At 45.2% G+C, this 22516-nt stretch overlaps 1 protein-coding gene across 2 annotated transcripts in view; it reads right to left on the bottom strand.

The window, feature by feature from the left end:
* enox1 (ecto-NOX disulfide-thiol exchanger 1) overlaps positions 1–22516 on the bottom strand; it is a 180290-nt gene that overhangs the window by 129380 nt on the left and 28394 nt on the right. For both annotated transcript variants that reach the window (XM_078409375.1, XM_078409374.1), the window contains exon 2: positions 4690–4812. In XM_078409375.1, coding sequence (XP_078265501.1) covers positions 4690–4812 — 123 coding nt within the window. The remainder of the gene's footprint in view (positions 1–4689; positions 4813–22516) is intronic.

Below are 22516 nucleotides of genomic sequence, written 5' to 3'. Positions count from 1 at the left end.
ATCTTGGAGGCTTTCAATAGATTTGGTCGGCAGTCACAGCCCATCTGGAGATGGGCAAACAATTCTGGGCCCAGAGCCTCGACAAGGACTTGCTGTCCTTGGATAGGTTCACTGGGCGTGCAGCAACAACTCACTGATTCCAGGTTTGCGGGTTAATACTGAGTACACTGGAGCCATTTTCTCTGGAGTTTGGAGCAATGAGAGATTTAATGGAAATTGGAAAATATTTGGAAGATGTAGGAGGAAGTTTTCCTGGATAAGGAGTCAAAAATCATGGGTCAAGCCTTAGAGCAAGAGATAGGATTGAGGAGAGGAGATATTTCTTCTCGCAGTGTATGATGAATCTTTGGAATTCCCTGTTTCACAAAATGCTGGAGTAACTCAGCAGGTCAGGCAGCATCTCAGGAGAGAAAGAATGGGTGACGTTTCGGGTCGAGACCCTTCTTCAGACTGATGTCAGGGGGGCGGGACAAAGGAAGGATATAGGTGGAGACAGGAAGATAGAGGGAGAACTGGGAAGGGGGAGGGGATGAGAGGGACAGAGGAACTATCTAAAGTTGGAGAAGTCAATCCGGGACTGTGCAGGATCAGTCAAAACAGAGAAAGATACATTTCTGGCCAACGGATAGTGCAAGAAAATGGTGCTGATGTCAATGTCCAGCCATGATCGTAGCGAATGGGGGAGCAGGTTTGGAGGGCTAAATGGCCTTCCTGCTCCCCATTCCTACACTTCCATTTGTGAACTGCTCATTTGTAAAGTATTAAACTGAGTGCCGAGTATGGGAACTTGGCTTGTCTTCACTCTCCGGTGCAGAATAGGGAAGCACAACTTGATCAAGTTGTTGCAGACAACTGAAGGCTTCAGTCTGAGAGGATAGAAACATAGAATATAGGTGCAGGAGTAGGCCATTCGGCCCTTCGAGCCAGCACCACCATTCAATGTGATCATGGCTGATCATCTAAATTTTTCCCCATACCCCTTGATTCCATTAGCCCTAAGAGCCCAAAGAGGATGGGCCAGGGAAAGGTGGAGGAGGACAAAGGTTGCTGCTCCTGATATAAATGTTCCTTCTTATTTGAACGTCAGGCCAGTTACATATAAATCTCCAGCCAGGATCTAAAGTGGTTACATATTGCTCCGATTAGATTTTAGTAAAACATGTTTCGAGGTATTTTCCTGCTTGTGCTCATTATGACTCCTGTGAGCCCATGTGAACGAGTTCCTGAAAGCAATTTCGTGGCTTGTGTGCCTCAGACGGTGCAGTGCCAATTTAAACTCAGACACTGGAACCAAATGGGACCAATGGAACCAGCTTTGAGTAAAAAATAAGTTTGTGTGAAATCCCAGACCATGAGTGAGTCTGCATTAACCATAAGTGTTCTGTGTTTTACTTAACTACTTCCATAACCTCCTCAAATAGTTTTGGCTGTATTGTAAATGATACATTACACCATGCATGTCCCCTTGCTTTTCTTTGCAGTCTACAACCTGGGAGGAGAGCAAAGAGTGAAAAATAGCTAATGTGATTCCCTTGTTCAAAAAGTAATGAAGGCAGAAGGCAGCAAACTATAAGTCAGTTAGTTTAATACCTATTGTTGGTAAGATGCCAGAGTCAATAATCAAAGAGAAAATATCTGAACATTTCGGAAATGTAATCAAACCAAGTCAACATGGCTTCATAAAAGGTAAATCGTGTTTGACAAATTTGCTTAAATTTTGTGAGGATGTGATGGACAGAATTCTTAGAAGGGAACCTATAGATGGAGAATACTTAATTTGATTCATTCGAGTACTTCCTTGATCGGACTCTGCTGGCTCTACCTTGCACTAAAAGTTATTCCCTTATCGTGTGTCTATGCACTGTAAATGGGTCGATTGTAATCACATATTGTCTTTCTGCTGACTGGTTAGCACGACACAAAAGCTTTTCACTGTACCTCGGTACACGTGACAATAAACTAAAATGAATTTCCAAAAACCATTTGACATTGTGCCGCATGAGAGACGGGTGAATGAATTACAAACCTAAGGCATTGGATGGAAGAAGTGGGTTATAATGGACTAAAAGCTGACTAACACTGAGTTGGAACAAAGGGTCGTTGCCAGACTGGAGGGATATGTATCTAGTGGAGCATCTCAGGGACCCCTTCTTGTTCTTCGATTGTTAATGATACAAAAATAAACGATGAGGACATTGTGATTCTGCAATGGGAAACAGATAGATTGAGTGATTGGGCAAAAATTGACAAACGTATTTTAATGTGTGGATGCGCAAGATCATGCACAAAAACATGGTATTATCTCAAAGGCGAGAAACTACAAGTGAAGTTCAAAGAGATCTGGATGCTTTATTGCAGGAATTACAATGAAGGAGCGGGCAGGTACACAATTAGTTAAGAAGGCAGTTTTCTTTAACCTTTATTGCAAAGGAATTAGAGTTTAAGAATAGGGCGGCTTTGTTGCAGTTGTGCAGGATGTTGGTGAGACCACACCTGGGGTAATGCAAACAGTTTAGACTCCCTTACCTAAAAATGGATATAATAACATTGGAGGCAGTCAAAATAAGTTACCAGGCTGATTCCAAGGATGAGAGGGCTGTTTATCAAGGGAGGCTAGAAAGTTTGCATCCTTATTCCATGGTGCTTAGAAAAACGAGGAATGACCTTATCCCAACGCACAAGATCCAAAGAGGGCTTGACAGGGTAGATGGTGAGAATTTTTCACTCATGCGAAAGGGGACAGTTACTTTCTTTCTCTCAGATGGTAATGAATCTCGAGAATTCACTGCATCCCGAGGGTGGTGGAGGCCAGATCTTTGGATACATTTAAGGTGGAGATAGGTAAATATGTAAAAGATTGAAAAATTGAGGGCTATGGGGAACTGATACAGAAGAGGAGATGAGACCAGCATAGATCAGCTGAATGGTGGGACAGGTTTGAAGGGGTAATCTGCTCCTGCTCCTATTTTGTTTTCTCGAGTTTTATGAACGGTTTAAGGCATCTGCCAAAGCAGCAGAGGGGGACTTGTAGATGAGATGTTAGAATAGTTCCCTGATGGCAACAGAGAGAGGGACTTGCAGATGAGTGAGTTAGGATTGCTCCCTGGTGACAGCAGAAAGGGTCTTATGGATGAGCATGCTCGGAGAGCTCCTGGGGACAACAGAAGGGACGTAGATGAGCCTGTTAGGAGTGTCCCCTGCTGACTCACTGGTCAGTACTCAATGAGACCATTTAAAGTTCTCACACTTATTAACCGCAGAATGCCATGCCTCATCTAGTTCTCAAGGATGGTTGTTGACCTGAAACCTTGGGCTCCAACATCCACTGCTGCTATCCAGGACACAGTTTAAGAATGGAGACCAGCTAGAGCCATGTCTCCTGGGAGTCTGTCTGCTCCCTGTTGCCCAATATCCACTGACAATGGAGATGGGTGGGGCATTTCAGACATCAAAGATCACATCTCCAATGGGACACAGACAGGGTGGGTCTGGGTTTGAGTTTTTAAATATTTTAATCTTTCCATCGGAGCCAAACTCAGCCCTTTCTGGATATGAAAGCTTCCCACCCCAAACTTTCTCTTGCACAGCTGCTGCTAAATGTTTCCAGCATTCTCCACTTTTATTTGACACCCCACTGCGTATTGCTTTGGACTTATTTCAAGCTAACTGATTCGTGCCCCGGATGCAACGGTTGCTGAGGCTATGAGAGGGACTGGGACGCGTACAATATCTGCATCTAAACCACTTCCCAGTTTACTTTGGCTGACCCATTGTGAAGCTCGTTTGATCAAGACCCATGACATAACAAGACCAACGATCCACCAAACCCCTCAGAGAGGTTCCCTTACTCTGCACAGCCCAAACCAGATCTCCTTCCTATTCCCACACTGACCTTTCTGTCTTAGGTAGAAATGTAGAAAGTAGGTGCAGGAGGCCAATCAGCCCTTTGAGCCAGCACCGCCATTCAATGTTATCATGGCTGATCATCCAGAATCAGTTCCCTGTTTCTCCTTTTTCCCCATATCCCTTGATTCTGTTAGCCCCAAGAGCTATATCTAATTCTCTCTTGAATACATCCAGTGAATTGCCCCCCACTGCCTTCTGCGGCAGAGAATTCCACAGAATCACAACTCTCTGGATGAAAAAAAATAGGTCTCCAATGTCAGAGCGAGGCTAAATGCAAATTGGAGGAACAGCATCTGATATTTCACTTGGACAGCTTACTGCCCAGGGGTATGAATACTGATTTCTCTAACTTCAAGTAACCCCGGCACTCCCTCTCTCTCTATCCCCACCCCCACCCAAGTCACACCAGCTTCTCGGTTTCACCCGACAAACAGCCAGCTACGGCATGTTTCCTTTATCATCTTTACCTTTTTTTGCATATCTTTCATTCATTGTTCTTTATCTCTCTCTCTACGCCATCGTCTATATTTCTCGTTCTCTTTTCCCCTGACTAGTCTGAAGAGGATTCTTGACCTGAAATGTCACCCATTCCTTCTCTCCAGTGATGCTGCCTGTCCCATTGAGTTAGTCCAGCTTTTTGTGTCTATCTTCGGTGTAAACCAGCATCTGCAGTTCCTTCCTGCACATGACAGCAGGTTACCGGGTGACCTCACAGCTTTATGTTCAAGTGCAGAAGGGTCTGAATATGGAGCTCCACTATAAAGGCATCTCAATCATGCTTACCTGATACCAGTGGCAACGGCGAGATCCCCAAGTTGTTCATGGCTGTGGCCCAGGCAGTCGTGTCAGTGATGGACATGCTTATCCGGCTGGGTCCTAAGACTATGCCTTCTAAACCTTCTGTCCCTGCGAAGAGAAAGGAGGCTGTTTAATTGTGTTCCCCCTGGATCTGAGATTGTCTGTAGAAAGCCGTGGGAAGAGAGTGAACCTCTTCTCTGGCTGCCCCCTATGTCAGCGTGCTTCACTCCCATCCTTGGAACAGGCCCTTGTGAAGATAAGGTTGCCAAGAAGATGGTGTTGGTGGGTGGATCGACGGCAGGTTAACCAGGTCCAAGGCAGAAGATCATGGGTTCAGTCTTCACTCCAGGGTCTGCACTACGCAGATTAGTTCCACTGCCCGCTACTCAAGGGGGTCTCTCACATCCTTAATTCCAGTGAGGTGTTAGACCAAACCCGATCTGCTCTATCCAACACACCAAACAGTTATCACTGAAGTCATTTCCTCATTAGTCTGAGGAATTATTCTGAAGTCCTTCCTCAGATCATCATCAACACTTATCCCACAAGCAATGCCAGTACCTGCTCATTAGTTTTGCAATTTGTTTGGGAACTTGCAAGCTGGTTGCTGTATTTCCAACCCAATGTTAATACCTGAGCTGAACATGCTTTGAATCAACTCAAGAGAGGGACAATATATAATCAGAGGAACTAAGTCATGTGTAAGCGGGTGATAGTATCTGGGTGGAGTTGATGGGAATACAGGCAGAATAAAATAGGGTTAATGGTGGGTGGAGTGTAAATGGTCAGCATGGGTACAGTGAGCCAAATGGCCGGTTTCCATGTTCTATGCTTCTATGTCTAAGAAGGACCCAACGAGGGTCCTTGAAATGAGGGAAGCTGGCAGAGCATTGAAATGTTGAAATGAGGGAAGCTAGGAGAGGGATGGCAGAGCAGTTGGCTATTTTGTGGGTTCATATTGCTGAGTAATATATACTGGCATATGCATTCAAATACGCAATCTTGAGTTTTGTGGGGATTGATGATTAATTGCAAAATAGGACCCTAGACTCTGCCAGTACCAATAACCTGATGTGCAGGAACTGGGAGCAAGGATGAAGCTCGATACGTGCCAGTAAGTAGCAGAGGCCAGCTCAGCAGCAATTCGACTGGATAATTCTTGAAATGTGTAGGAAAGAATTGCTTACACCCCAGCGGTATGAACATTGACTTCTCTAACTTCAGGTAGCCCTTGCTTTCCCTCTCTCTCCATCCCCTCCCCTTCCCAGTTCTCCTACCAGTCTTACTGTTTCCGACCACATTTTATCTCTGTACCATCCACTCCTAGCTTTCAAGCACGCGGTGGTCCAGCCCCTACTGAAAAAACCTAACCTAGACCCCACCTCCCCTAGCAACTACAGACCCATTTCCAAACTGTCATTCCTGTCAAAAGTCCTTGAAAAGGCAATTCTAAACCAATTAGTGCCCTACCTACACCAAAACACCATCCTGGAAAGTTTCCAGTCAGGTTTCAGAGCCCACCACAGCACAGAGTCTGCCTTGTTGAAGGTACACAACGACCTGCTTCTCGCCATCGACACCGGCGACTGTGCAATCCTGCTCCTTCTCGACCTCAGCGCAGCGTTAGATACAGTGGACCACCCCATCCTTATTGACCGTCTCCGGTACGCGGTTTGCATTGATGGCACTGCCCTGAGCTGGTTTGTTTCCTACCTCAAAGATAGGAGTTTCGCCATCAACATAGGCAGTTATTCCTCTGCTCCAGCTAGCCTCTCCTGCGGAGTTCCACAAGGCTCCATCCTAGGCCCCATTCTCTTCTCTCTATACATGCTCCCCCTTGGCCAAATCATTCAAAGGCACGGCATTTCTTTCTACTGCTATACTGATGACACTCAGCTTTACCTCCCCCTGAAACCCAACAACCAGTCAAATTTAAACAGCCTCTTGCACTGCCTTGAGGACATAAAATGTTGGATGGCACAGAACTTCCTCCAATTAAACGATAGCAAGTCTGAGGTCATCCTATTCGGCCCCCCCCCGACTCCATCAAATCGATAACAGGCAGTCTTGGAAGCCTATCCTGCCTAGTCAAACAGCATGTCAAAAACCTCGGCGTGATATTTGACTCTGCATTAAAATTTGACAAGCAAGTCAACGCTGTGGTAAAAGCCAGCTTCTTCCAACTTCGTACCAAAGCTAAAATCAAACCTTTCCTCCAATTCGACGACACTGAAAAAATCATTCATGCTTTCATTTCCTCCCGCCTAGACTACTGCAACTCCCTAGACCGGCTTCAGAAAATCCTAGTGAGGGAAGGCGATCAACCTGAAGTCGTTGTGCACGTGGGCACGAATGACGTCGGGCGGAAGAGGAAGGAGGTGCTACAGCGGGAGTTTAGAGAGTTGGGAAAAGCACTGAGAAGTAGGACGTCGAAGGTGGTTATCTCTGGACTGCTACCGGTACCTCGTGCTGGTGAGGCCAGGAACAGAGAGATAGAGGGTATGAATTTATGGCTGAGGGGCTGGTGCAGAGAGCAGGGATTTCGATTTCTGGACCACTGGGATCTCTTCTGGGCTAGGGGTGACTTGTACAAAAGGGACGGGTTGCATCTTAACAGCAGGGGGACAAACATTCTGGCAGGCAGGTTTGCTAGTGTGACACCTGTGGCTTTAAACTAAGTAGTGGGGGGGAGGGGTTAACAAATTGTGAATATGAAGATGAGGTAAAAGGGAATACAGGAGATATTGCAAAAGACTCTCGGAAGAATGGGAACAGAAGTTCTAGAGCGGAAAAGAAATTAAGGGCAGGGCCAATTGTGAAAGATGTGAGAGAGGAGGTAAATACAGAAGTTAAAGTGTTGTACTTAAATGCGCGTAGTATAAAAAATAAAGTGGATGAGCTTGAGGCTCAGTTAGTCATGGGCAAGTATGATGTTGTAGGGATCACTGAGACATGGTTACAAGAGGACCAGGGCTGGGAACTGAATATCCAGGGGTACACAACGTATAGAAAAGACAGACAGGTGGGCAGAGGGGGTGGGGTTGCTCTGATGGTAAGGAATGATATTCATTCCCTTGCAAGGGGTGACATAGAATCAGGAGATGTTGAATCAGTATGGATAGAAATGAGAAATTGTAAGGGTAAAAAGACCCTAATGGGAGTTATCTATAGGCCCCCAAACAGTAGCCTCGACATAGGGTGCAAGTTGAATCAGGAGATAAAATTGGCGTGTCAAAAATGTGATGCTACTGTGGTTATGGGAGATTTCAACATGCAGGTAGACTGGGAAAATCAGGTTGGAAATGGACCCCAGGAAAGAGAGTTTGTAGAGTGCCTTCGAGATGGATTCTTAGAACAGCTTGTACTGGAGCCTACCAGGGAGAAGGCAATTCTGGATTTAGTGTTGTGTAATGATCCTGATCTGATAAGGGGACTAGAGGTAAAAGAGCCATTAGGAGGCAGTGATCACAACATGATAAGTTTTACTCTGCAAATGGAAAGGCAGAAGGGAAAATCGGAAGTGTCGGTATTACAGTATAGCAAAGGGGATTACAGAGGCATGAGGCGGGAGCTGGCCAAAATTGATTGGAAGGAGGCCCTAGCAGGGAAGACGGTAGAACAGCAATGGCAGGTATTCCTGGGAATAATGCAGAGGTTGCAGGATCAATTTATTCCAAAGAGGTGGAAAGACTCTAAGGGGAGTAAGAGACACCTGTGGCTGACGAGGGAAGTCAGGGACAGCATAAAAATTAAGGAGAGGAAGTATAACATAGCAAAGAAGAGTGGGAAGACAGAGGATTGGGACTCTTTTAAAGAGCAACAAAAGTTAACTAAAAAGGCAATACGGGGAGAAAAGATGAGGTACGAGGGTAAACTAGCCAATAATATAAAGGAGGATAGCAAAAGTTTTTTTAGGTACGTGAAGAGGAAAAAAATAGTCAAGGCAAATGTGGGTCCCTTGAAGACAGAAGCAGGGGAATTTATTATGGGGAACAAAGAAATGGCAGACGAGTTAAACCGTTACTTTGGATCTGTCTTCACTGAGGAAGATACACACAATCTCCCAAATGTTCTAGGGGCCGGAGAACCTAGGGTGATGGAGGAACTGAAGGAAATCCACATTAGGCAGGAAATGGTTTTGGGTAGACTGATGGGACTGAAGGCTGATAAATCCCCAGGGCCTGATGGTCTGCATCCCAGAGTACTTAAGGAGGTGGCTCTAGAAATAGTGGAAGCATTGGAGATCATTTTTCAATGTTCTATAGATTCAGGATCAGTTCCTGTGGATTGGAGGATAGCAAATGTTATCCCACTTTTTAAGAAAGGAGGGAGAGAGAAAACGGGTAATTATAGACCAGTTAGTCTGACATCAGTGGTGGGGAAGATGCTGGAGTCAATTATAAAAGACGAAATTGCTGAGCATTTGGATAGCAGTAACGGGATCATTCCGAGTCAGCATGGATTTACGAAGGGGAAATCATGCTTGACAAATCTACTGGAATTTTTTGAGGATGTAACTAGGAAAATTGACAAGGGAGAGTCAGTGGATGTGGTGTACCTCGACTTTCAGAAAGCCTTCGACAAGGTCCCACATAGGAGATTAGTGGGCAAAATTAGGGCACATGGTATTGGGGGTAGGGTACTGACATGGATAGAAAATTGGTTGACAGACAGAAAGCAAAGAGTGGGGATAAATGGGTCCCTTTCGGAATGGCAGGCAGTGACCAGTGGGGTACCGCAAGGTTCGGTGCTGGGACCCCAGCTATTTACGATATACATTAATGACTTAGACGAAGGGATTAAAAGTACCATTAGCAAATTTGCAGATGATACTAAGTTGGGGGGTAGTGTGAATTGTGAGGAAGATGCAATAAGGCTGCAGGGTGACTTGGACAGGTTGTGTGAGTGGGCGGATACATGGCAGATGCAGTTTAATGTAGATAAGTGTGAGGTTATTCACTTTGGAAGTAAGAATAGAAAGGCAGATTATTATCTGAATGGTGTCAAGTTAGGAGGAGGGGGAGTTCAACGAGATCTGGGTGTCCTAGTGCATCAGTCAATGAAAGGAAGCATGCAGGTTCAGCAGGCAGTGAAGAAAGCCAATGGAATGTTGGCCTTCGTAACAAGAGGAGTTGAGTATAGGAGCAAAGAGGTCCTTCTACAGTTGTACCGGGCCCTGGTGAGACCGCACCTGGAGTACTGTGTGCAGTTTTGGTCTCCAAATTTGAGGAAGGATGTTCTTGCTATGGAGGGCGTGCAGCGTAGGTTCACTAGGTTAATTCCCGGAATGGCGGGACTGTCGTATGTTGAAAGGCTGGAGCGATTGGGCTTGTATACACTGGAATTTAGAAGGATGAGGGGGGATCTTATTGAAACATATAAGATAATTAGGGGATTGGACACATTAGAGGCAGATAACATGTTCCCAATGTTGGGGGAGTCCAGAACAAGGGGCCACAGTTTGAGAATAAGGGGTAGGCCATTTAGAACGGAGATGAGGAAGAACTTTTTCAGTCAGAGAGTGGTGAAGGTGTGGAATTCTCTGCCTCAGAGGGCAGTGGAGGCCAGTTCGTTGGATGCTTTCAAGAGAGAGCTGGATAGAGCTCTTAAGGATAGCGGAGTGAGGGGGTATGGGGAGAAGGCAGGAACGGGGTACTGATTGAGAGTGATCAGCCATGATCGCATTGAATGGCGGTGCTGGCTCGAAGGGCTGAATGGCCTACTCCTGCACCTATTGTCTATTGTCTATTGTCTATTGGGATCAGCCAATCTTCCCTGTCCCGCCTGCAACTGGTCCAAAACGCCGCAGCGAGACTCCTGACGGATACCCGTAAAAGGGACCACATCACGCCGATTCTGGCCTCTCTCCACTGGCTCCCTGTACGGTACAGAATCAACTTCAAGCTCCTCCTATTCACTTATAAAGCCCTAAATGGACATTCCCCCCCCTACATCAAAAATCTTCTAACCCACCTCTCTAACTCCAGGTCCCTCAGGTCGGCCGACTTGGGGCTACTCACTATCCCGCGGTCTAGGCTTAAGCTCAGGGGTGACCGCGCTTTTGCGGTTGCAGCTCCTAGACTGTGGAACAGCATCCCTCTCCCTATCAGAACTGCCCCCTCCATCGACTCCTTTAAGTCCAGGCTCAAAACCTATTTCTACTCCCTAGCGTTTGAGGCTCATTGAGGAGGCGCTGTGAACTGTTTTGTATGTGCTGTTGTGTTTGTATGCTACTGTATGTTTCATTTTTTTTCCTTAGTACCTAATCAGATGTGTAGCACTTTGGTCAACGTGGGTTGTTTTTAAATGTGCTATACAAATAAAATTGACTTGACTCCCCTGACATCAGTCTGAAGAAGGGTCTCGACCTGAAACATCACCCATTCCTTCTCTACAGAGATGCTGCCTGTCCCGTTGAGTTACTCCAGCATTTTGTGTCTATCTAGTGTGACTTGAAACACCTTTTTCACTGTTGGCACAGGCACACAGGGCTGAATGGCCTCCTTCCATAATGCTCCACACGACAAGTAGTTCTATGTAAAGTTAGTACATCGTGAATATCCAAATACTGTCAAGGGAAGGGTGGAGAGGGATGTATGGATTTGATTAAATACACAGAGAAGCATTCTGTTACTGGTGAAATCAAGAGTGCAGGAGAGGAGGAACATAAAATAATATGACTGGAAAATGGGTATTGGGCAAACTAATGGGACTGAAAGGAAAAAACTTAATATGTTGATAATCTGGATTGAAACAAAAACATGCTGAAGATATTCATGAGGCCAGACAGCATCTGTGGAGAGAGAAATCAAGTCAATGCAGAAAAAGGAACTGTAAAATGCTGGTTTACAAAAAAAGACACCAGGTGCTGGAGTAACTCAGCGGGGTAGGCAGCATCTCTGGGGAACATGGATTGGAACATGGATAGAACATGGAGAGATCTCCAGAGATGCTGCCTGACCCATTGAGTTACTCCAGCACTTTGTGTCTGTTTTTAAACCGAGTTAATGTTTCAGGTCATCATGATCGATCATCGGATGTCAGAAAAGCGATAAATCACACCTGATTTACAAAGCAGAGGAGAGCAGTAAACGGTGCAAAAAGATCAGATCAAATTGGATTAGATTATTGTCATGTGCGGCAGGGTGCAATGCCGTAAATTCTTTGTTCGCATGAAACTCACGGAGCAGACAGTATACATGATCATGATGGATACAGTGTATTTGCAACAATGTTGGGAATCCAAGAGAAGTGGCGGTGCAAATCATGGTGGAGCTGCCAAAGGGTGGGTTGTGAAGGCTTGTTAATTGCAACTGCTCTGACTGAAGATGTAGTAGATAAAATAAGAGGTATAAGAATGGTAGAAAGAGAAAGATAATAATGAAAAAAATAATTTGAGCTTTGAGACAAAACCCCCAGTGTAGAGCAGGCAGCAGGTTACAAACATTTCTCTGAAGTCTCTTCCCATTTTTTTTCTCCCACTATTAGTTCCTCATTCTCATCCTCTAAGGAACAAATGTTTTGTCTAAGAGTATCCCTTCATATATCATCATATCATATCATATCATATCATATATCTACAGCCGGAAACAGGCCTTTTCGGCCCTCCAAGTCCGTGCCGCCCAGTGATCCCCGCACATTAACACTATCCTACACCCACTAGGGACAATTTTTACATTTACCCAGCCAATTAACCTACATACCTGTACGTCTTTGGAGTGTGGGAGGAAACCGAAGATCTCGGAGAAAACCCACGCAGGTCACGGGGAGAACGTACAAACTCCTTACAGTGCAGCACCCGTAGTCAGGATCGAACCTGAGTCTCCGGCGCTGCATTCGCTGTAAAGCAGCAACTCTACCGCTGCCCTATGTAATTCCTTTTATGTAATTCTAGAAGTGCTTACTGTATTATTTTATATTTAATGCTTGTTTCCCCTCAAACTATCTTCCAGGGATGCTGCCTGACCCGCTGAGTGACTCCAGCATTTTTTGTCTTTCCATAGTCAGCAGTGCATGCTTTCTCAATGAGATTTGTTTGCAATACATTGCAAAAGTAGTTTATTAACCTGCTTCAATGCCAGCACTAAGGGGAATAATGCATGGTGCACACAGGGGGGGGGGGGGGTGAACTGTTTGCTTTGTTCCCTCTACCAACACATGCTCTTTATTCTAAAGCCAACAAATGATGGAAACATTTTTATTCCAGATTCCAGATTTCCAGCAACTACGGAATCATGTTTCTGATTTTCTTGCTTATTATTGCTCACAAGGCATGTGGCTTCCCCTGGAAGGTAGTGGAACGGACTCTGGCAGGAGACCCACATGCTCCACCTTTCCTGAGAACATGAGTTGCCTCGTACAGCTGCAATAGAATGTCCCAACTTGTGTACTCAATGCTTTTACCAATGAAGACAAGTATGACAAATGCCTTCTTCACCACCCTGTCCAACTGTGTCGCCTCTTTCAGGGAACTGTGTACCTGCACCCTGAGGATGCTCTGCTCTATGACACTCTCCAGGACTCTGCCGTTTACTATGCCAATCCTGTCCAGGTTTGACTTGCCAAAGTTAAATTCCATGTGCCATTCCTTGGCCCTTTTTCCAAGTTGATTTAGCTCCTTCTACAACCTTAGATCCTTAGGCAGCCTCTCCCACTGTCCACTACACCAAATTTGATGTCATCCACTAAGTGAGTAACCATGTTGACTACGTTGTCATCCAAATCCTTAACATAGGTGACAAACAAAAGTGTACCTAACACAGATCCCCAAGGCACAGCACTGATGAAAGTCAGAAAAACAACCCTCGGCTTCATTCCATCAGTTTTGAATCCAGTTGGCGAGTTCAACCCGAATCCCATGTGATCAATCCTGGACTACCATGCAGGACCTTGTCAAAGGCCTTGCCGAAGACTATGTGTACAACTTCCACCACCCTGCCCTCGACAATCCTCTTGATGATCTCTTCAAATTTGGCAGACACAAATTCCCATCCATAAAGCCATGCTCGCCTATCCAAATGCTGGTAGATCCTGCTGCTCAAAATCTCCTCCAGTAACCTTTCCACCACTGATGTCAGGGTCATGGGCCTGAGGTTCTCTGGTATTTCCTGGCAGCCCTTCTTAAATAATGGCTGCCAGGGGACATTAGCCACCCCCCAGTCCCCACAAGTAAATGCTGCCAATCAATTTTTGCCAGGATGTCTCTTATGTTAATGAAATTGGCCTTTCCCAAGTAAAGACTTTTATTGCTGATCCAACCATATCTACTTCCACGATTACTTTAAAATATACGGAGTCATGGTCACCATCTCCAAAATGCTGGCCCACTGGCACTCCCTCCACATCCAGAACAAGGGGCCACAGTTTAAGAATAAGGGGTAGGCCATTTAGAACAGAGATGAGGAAATTTTTTTTCAGTCAGAGAGTTGTAAATCTGTGGAATTCTCTGCCTCAGAAGACAGTGGAGGTCAATTCTCTGAATGCTTTCAAGAGAGAGCTAGATAGAATTCTTAAGAATAGCGGAGTCAGGGGGTATGGGGAGAAGGCAGGAACGGGGTACTGATTGAGAATGATCAGCCATGATCACATTGAATGGTGGTGCTGGCTCGAAGGGCCGAATGGCCTCCTCCTGCACCTATTGTCCATCGACATTCCTCAAGGTCAAGTACTGTTCCGTCTCGATGGTCTATTTAGCGCAGCACGGTGGCGCAGCGGTACAGACAGCACCCGTAGTCGGGATTGAACCCGGGTCTCCGGCACTGCAAGGGCTGTACGGCAGCAACTCTACCGCTGTGCCACCGTGCCACCCTGTATGCATTTATCACATTTATTCAATGCATCGTCTATATCTCTCGATTCCCTTGTCACTGACTCTCAGTCTGAAGAAGGGTGTCGACCCAAAATGTCACCTATTCCTTTTCTCCAGAGATGCTGTCTGACCCGCTGAGTTATTCCAGCTTTTTGTGTCTAACTTCTGTTTAAACCAGCATCTGCAGTTCCTTCCTACGCACTCTGGCTGATTACCGTCCTCTTTCAGAATGTCTTGCAATTGCTCCGAGACATCCTTGACACAATAACCAGGGAGGCCACATACCAACATGGAGTCTCCTTTACAGCCGCACGAACACCACTCGGACCGACCGCTGTATGACAGAATTCCCTTACACTATCATAGAAACATAGAAAATAGGTGCAGGAGGAGGCCATTCGTCCCTTCGAGCCAGCATCGCCATTCATTGTGATCATGGCTGATCATCCACAATCAGCAACCTTCTCCCCATACCCCTTGATTCTGCTAGCCCCAAGAGTCTATCTAACTCTCTTTTAAATTCCTACACAAGCATTCACCTAGGGAGAGAGCTGACAATTCGGACTGATCTTTGTTCAGTCTAATTCACTGTAGTAGGAGGTGGGAATGTTCACATCTCGGATATCATGTAAGCCAGACTTCCTGTGTCCAAACAGAACCCGACGGGCATCTGCCTTTGAGGTACAGGTTGAGTCAGACCCACACTGACCCACACTCAGCTATACTGCTGCTCTTCAATTCAACACAGGTCAAAGATCAGCAGACAGTAATCAATCAAAAAGCCAGCTGTTGGATTGATTGAGTGATCAAAATTGGCTATTCGAGCAGCCAAGAATTAGATGGCAAGGTGTAACGGTGCGGCCTGTGGGAGCGGCCATGTTGGGAGAGAGGCCGTGTGGGGGGGGGGGGTGAGGGGGGGGGGTAACGTGAAGCTTTGGCAAGGAGGATGAGTAGAGGGTGACATGGGGTAATGGTGGATTCTGTTATTTCTTGTGACTAATTGCTGCACTTTTTTCCCTCTTGGTTTTAGTGCAGTAGTGATGACAGGTAGAATAGTGCAATGTTCCTCCTGCAGGATGTGGGAAGTGAGGGGAATCTGCTGGTGTCCCTGATGGCTACACTTGTGGGAATTGTGTCCAGGTTCGGCTCCTTACAGTGCTTTAGTGAACTGGAGCTGTAGCTGGATGACCTCAGGATCATCTGGGAGAATGAGAGTTTCATAGAAAGGAGTTATAACAAGGTGGTCACACCTAAGGTAGAGGTAGAGAGTAGGTGGGTTACCATGAGAATTGACTAGTGATGTGGTTTATTTCAATGATTTGGATGAGAATGTAGAAGGATGACTAGTAAGTCTACAAATGGCATTAAAGTGCATGGTATCGCCGATAGCAAAGATAGTATTAAAAATTACAGCAGGATCTTGACCAGTTGGGCAAGTGGATTGAAGAATGGTTAATGGAGTTTAATGTAGATAAGTGTGAGAAGTTGCATTTTGGGAAGTCAAACCAAGTCAGGACCTTCACTGAATGGCAGAGCCTTGGCGAGTGTCACAGAACAGAGGGATCTAGAAGCACAGGTACATAGTTCATTGAAAGTCACACATAGATCGGGTAGTGAAGAAGGCTTTCGGTATATTGGCCTTCAACAGGCAAGGTATTAATTATAGCAGTTGGGATGTTATGTTACTGTTGTACAAGACATTGATGAAGCCACATTTGGAGTATTGTGTTCCGATTTGGTCTCCCTGTTATAGGATGGATGTTGTTACACTGGAAAAAGTGCAGAGAAGATTTACAAGGATATTGCCAGGACTTGAGGGACTGAGTTATTGGGGGAGGTTAGGCAAGCTAGAACTTTATTTCGTGGAGCGCAGGAGGATGAGGGGTGATCTTATAATGTATAAGATCATGAGGGGAATAGATAGGGTAAATGTAGTCTTATACCCAGAGTTGGGGAATCAAGAACCAGAGGATACAGGTTTAAGGTGAGAGGCAAAAGATTTTATTGAAACCCAAGGTGCAATTTTTTGACTCAGAGGGTGCTGGGTATATGGAACGAGCTGCTATAGGAGGTAGTTGAAGCAAGTACTACAACAACATTTTAAAGATATTTGGACAGGCAGATGGATAGGAAGGGTTTAAGAGAGATATGTGCCAAATGCAAACAGATGGGACTAGTGTAGATGGGCATCCTAGTCAGCACATGGGCAAGTTGGCCTCGGGGCCTATTTCCTATGACTATCAACATACAGCACAAATGCAAACCGTTTGGCCCAACTCGTCCTTGCTGGTGCCTCTACTCACACCTTCTAAGGAGCATAAATGAGCAGTGACCCCGATTCAGCTCACTTCTGCACACCATTCACTTTTTTTTTCAAGAACTCGGCAAAAGATAATCATGCTGGGTTTGAAATGGAAAGGCAGATCATTATTGTCCATCAGCAAGACCTGAGCAGAGTAGATGGCAAGTTAGATTTAGAGGAGAAACGATAGGCAATACCTATCAGCGGTGACCCTCAATATCCTTCATTGCCTCCCCTTGCATGCATTTGCACAGCACACCTTAACCACTCTCTCTGGGACCATGGCCCTCATCCAACACACCCCCGGGGTGAAACATCTCCCAGACTCCTACCTGTGCATTAATATAACGAGCAGCAACCCAAAGAAACCACAGCCTTACAGTGAGGTTGTGATGGATCTGCTCCAGCAGTGCATGAAAGATACTTGGATGCACCACCTCACAGCAACAGAGACCGTGGTTCATTCCTGATCTACCAAACTGTCTGTGTGGAGTTTGCACATTCGTCCTGTGACTGTGTTGGGTTTCTCCCCTGGTACTACAGTCTCCCCAACATCCTAAATGTACGCAAGTCGGGAGATTAATTGGCCGTTGTAAATTGCCCCAGTGTTTAGGTAAGTGGTGGAATCTTGGCAGTTGATGAGATTGTGGGGAGAATAAAATGGTACATGGGGAAGTGGTGGACATTGCCCACTCCATCACAGGTACTGCCCTCCTCACCATCCAAGGGATCTACAGGAGGTGCTGCCTCACAAAGGCAGCTAGTATTATCAAAGGCCCACACCCCCTTGGCTGCACTCTTATCTCGCCACAACCATCTGGAAGAAGTTACTGGAAGATACGTGACATCCAGGTTCAAGAACAGCTCCTTCCCAGCAACCACCAAGCTCTTGAACAACGCTGCACAACACTAACCAAAAGTCAACCTCAGCCATAATCTGCTCTAGACTTTCTTTTGGTTGCATTGCACACTTTGGTTTAGCACAGTTATGGTTTGGTTACCTAGCATTGGTTTATTATCATTATTATTATGGTTATTATTATTATTTACACATAAACGGAGATACAGTTAAAAGCTTTAATGACTATTACTTTATTGTGTTATTGATTATTGTATGTTTATTTGTTGTGTGATTGTATTTATGTGCCTGTAAAGGTGCAACAAGTAAGAAGGCCATTATTTTGTTCAGCCATATGTGACAATGAAATACTGTACTCAACTCTTGATTAATGCAGGATTAATAGTGTAAACGGCTGTTTGATGGCCAGTGTGGACTCAGTGGGTCAAAGGGCTTGTGTCTGTGGTGTGTGCCTCTATGACTTCTCTCCTATCAACCTAGGTTGGGTTTTAGACACCAGAGACAGAATGTCAGTACCCACCTTGCCACCCATCCAGCTCGTGGCTCATGGTTTTAATCAATCCAAGGCTCATCTCTCAGGTGGAATTGGTTTGACAGAATGGATGGTAATGATTTGCCTTCCTGTTTCACACCCAGCACAGCTTTCTTTTGCCAAGTCCTTGAAAAAAAAAGTGGGCAGTTTGTAAAGAAGGCTGCAAATTCACTATTTACCTTTGCAGCTAGAACAAGGACAAACCACACTTTTCTCCACCTTGATAAAGTTGGGGAAACAATGTGAACTCCCACAAAACTCCTTGCGCCTCTGTTGTCAAATTACCCCACATCCGTGGGCTCGTAATGTGAATAATTTCAGGGATTACAAATAAGGGATGGGTTGCTTTGAGAGCTGGCCTTAACTCAATGGGCCAAAATTGAGGCTATCTATGTTGTGAGGAAAAATGAGGCTACCAGGTTCTATGTTGTGAGGAAATATGAGGCTACAATATTTCCTGCCAGCAAGACCTTTTTCCTGCCCATTATTCCATCAGGTTGGAATGGGAGAGCAGCTGGATGATGGAGTTTGCACATTGCCAAGGACGCAATCAGTAACTGTTCACCAGAACGCTTCTTGCTGCAGCCTGAATAATTCACCTTCCACAGTGGGGGAAGAAAAGATTCATTTTGGGCACTTGCAGTGATGGTAGTGATTGCATCTCTACTGGATAATGGGAATCGCTGGCCAGAGGCCCACCAAAATGGAGTAACGTCTTGGGCACTGACGTATGTGGAGGTCAAACCAGCAAGCGGCAGGAAGACATGCCCACCATTCCAGCATTTGATAAGATCCCACAAAGGAGATTAGTGGGCAAAATTAGAGCACATGGTATTGGAGGTAGGGTACTGACATGGATAGAAAATTGGTTGGCAGACAGGAAACAAAGAGTAGGGATTAACGGGTCCCTTTCAGAATGGCAAGCTGTGACTAGTGGGACCGCAGCTATTTACAGTATACATTAATGACTTAGATGAAGGGATTAAAAGTAACATTAACAAATTTGCAGATGACACAAAGCTGGGTGGCAGAGTGAACTGTGAGGAGGATGCTACGAAGATGCAGGTGACTTGGACAGGTTGGGTGACTGGGCAGATGCATGGCAGATGCAGTTTAATGTGGATAAATGTGAGGTTATCCACTTTGGTGGCAAGAACAGATTATTATCTGAATGGTGTCAAGTTAGGAAAAGGGAAGTACAACGGTGTCCTTGTTCATCAGTCACTGAAAGTAAGCATGCAGGTACAGCAGGCAGTGAAGAAAGCTAATGGCATGTTGGCCTTCATAACAAAAGGAGTTGAGTATAGGAGCAAAGACGTCCTTCTGCAGTTGTACAGGGCCCTAGTGAGACCACACCAGGAGTATTGTAGGGAGTTTTGGTCTCCAAATTTGAGGAAAGACATTCTTGCTATTGAGGGAGTGCAGCGTAGGTTCACAAGGTTAATTCCCGGGATGGCGTGACTGTGATATGTTGAAAGAATGGAGCAACTGGGCTTGTATACACTGGAATTTAGAAACATGAGAGGGGATCTTATTGAAACATATCAGATTATTAAGGGATTGGACATGCTAGAGGAAGGAAACATGTTCCCAATGTTGGGAGAGTCTAGAACCAGGGGCCACAGTTTAAGAATAAGGGGTAGGCTATTTAGAATAGAGATGAGGAAAAACTTTTTCACCTAGAGAGTTGTGAATCTGTGGAATTCTCTGCCTCAGAAGGCAGTGGAGGCCAATTCTCTGGATGCTTTCAAGAGAGAGTTAGATAGAGCTCTTAAAGATAGCAGATGTGGGGTGAAGGCAGGAACAGGGTACTGATTGTGGATGATCAGCCGTGATCACAGTGAATGACGGTGCTGGCATGAAGGACCGAATGGCCTACTCCTGTACCTATTGTCTATTTGTGGCAGGGTCTATTCACCCCCCAGCAGACTGCAATGGAATAGTAACCTGGAGGGAGCGACATACCACAAAGAAGAGTCGTTGTTTGGATAAAGAAAGGAGAAAGCCATTTTGGATTAAAGCAAAATGATGCCATTGTTTGATGGTGCCGTTGTCAGGCAACAAAGTTCCGTCATAAAAATTGCTTCAGCTATTATACAAAAGGAACCAGTATAGATACTAAAATATTGCTGCTTAAAGCAAAAAGTGGCCTGGGATTAATTACGAGCAGTAAAAATGAGACTAATGATGAAGGAAACCCAGAGCAGATTATAAACAAGTGTCGCAAGATGTTTTCTTTCCGCTGTTTAAATTTCCCAAACGTATGGGACAATATTTGTAGAGGCACATTAAGAGCAGTTCATGTTTCAAACAAAAGACCCATGGCCTCAGAAACAACAAACCAGACAGACAATGAAATCCTAATCACCACTTCTTACGAGAGGGTAGTGGCCACAATGTAGAAATCTAGAGCATTGCAGACTTAGATTTTAAAACAACGTTCTACCCACGATGGAGATAAAATTCTCTTTTGAATATTTCTTCTAACTTTGAAAATGCATCATGTAGCAAATACCTCCATCCACTAACATGGTAACTAGGAGCAGGAGACACCACTTGGTCTCCTGGGTTTTCTCCAGTCCATTCAATACAGTCATGGCTAATCTAATAGCATTCTTAAACTGTCCATGCTGATAACCTCTCCACTCCTTCCTTATTCAGGATTTAGAACATCGTCCTGTTCAGCACAGGAACTGGCTCTTTGCCCTGCAACGTCTGCTTTGAACTTAATGCCAAATTAAGCTAATCCTTTCTGCTGCACATACCTCTCCACTCACTGCATATTCATGCATCTATTGAAAAGCTTCTTAAAAACCGCTATCGTGTCTGCTTCTACCCACCCCACTGTAAAAAAAAAAGCTAGCCTCGTGCAACTCCTAGAAACATTCCCCTTCCGACCTATAAGCTATGGTCTCTAGTATTCGATATTTCCACAGTGAGGAAAAGATTATCTACCCTATCTATACCTCTCTTCATTTTATAAACTTCTATCGGGCCTCCCTTCAGCTTCCAATGCTCCAGAGAAAACGTACTAGCTTGTTTAACCTTTCATTACAGCTAATACCGTCTAATCCAGACAGTATTCCAGTAAAAAAAAGACACAAAGTGCTGGAGTAATTCAGCAGGTCAGGCAGCATCTCTGGAGAACATGGATAGGTGATGTTTCAGGTCGACACACTTCTTCAGAACTGACTCAGATGTCACCTATTCATGTATTCCAGAGATGCTGCCTGACATGCTGAGTTACTTTAGCACTTTTTGTCCTTTTGTGTAAACCAGCATCTGCAGTTTCTTGCTAACCTCTTCTATGCCATCTCCAAAGCCTCCACATCCTTCTTGTAATAGGATGACCAGAACTGCACATAATACTCTAAATGTGACCTGACCAGAATGAATGAAGCTGCAATATGACTTCCATACTCTTATTCTAACAACTGAGCACTCTATCAACTTGCATTGTTGTTTTCATGGAGATACGGACCTGGATCCCAAGATCCAGGACCATAAAATGTTTAGGTTGTCAAGAGTGGCAGTAGTGTTGGCTGGGATATGAATATTGGGCAGTGCTTGGAAAAGGTATGGGAGAACCAAGTGGATATACCTGGGATGGACAGGTAGAATCGGAGAAATCAACGGCTGATTTTCATGATGGATTAAGTTGTGTTCACAGTTTCTTGCAAGCTTGGGCAGAGCAATAGACAAAAGACAATAGGTGCAGGAGGAGGCCATTCGGCCCTTCGAGCCAGCACTGCCATTCAATGTGATCATGGCTGATCATTCTCAATCAGTACCCCGTTCCTGCCTTCTCCCCATACCCCCTGACTCCGCTATCCTTAAGAGCTCTATTCAGCTCTCTCTTGAATGCATTCAGAGAATTGGCCTCCACTGCCTTCTGAGGCAGAGAATTCCACAGATTTATAACTCTCTGACTGAAAATGTTTTTCCTCATCTCAGTTCTAAATGGCCTACCCCTTATTCTTAAACTGTGGCCCCTTGTTCTGGACTCCCCCAATATTGGGAACATGTTTCCTGCCTCTAACGTGTCCAACCCCTTAATAATCTTATACGTTTCGATAAGATCTCCTTTCATCCTTCTAAATTCCAGTGTATACAAGCCTAGTCGTTCCAGTCTTTCAACATACGACAGTCCCGCCATTCCAGGAATTAACCTAGTTCACGGGAACTAGGGAATTAACCTACACTGCACGCCCTCAATAGCAAGAATATCCTTCCTCAAATTTGGAGACCAAAACTGCACATGGTACTCCAGGTGCAGTCTCACTAGGGCCCTGTACAACTGCAGAAGGACCT

This window comes from Rhinoraja longicauda, chromosome 12 (genome assembly GCF_053455715.1).
Source record: "Rhinoraja longicauda isolate Sanriku21f chromosome 12, sRhiLon1.1, whole genome shotgun sequence".
Taxonomy (NCBI): Eukaryota; Metazoa; Chordata; class Chondrichthyes; order Rajiformes; family Arhynchobatidae; genus Rhinoraja; species Rhinoraja longicauda.
The sequence above is the reverse complement of the archived record's forward strand: the minus strand, read 5'-3'. Positions and strand labels throughout refer to the sequence as shown.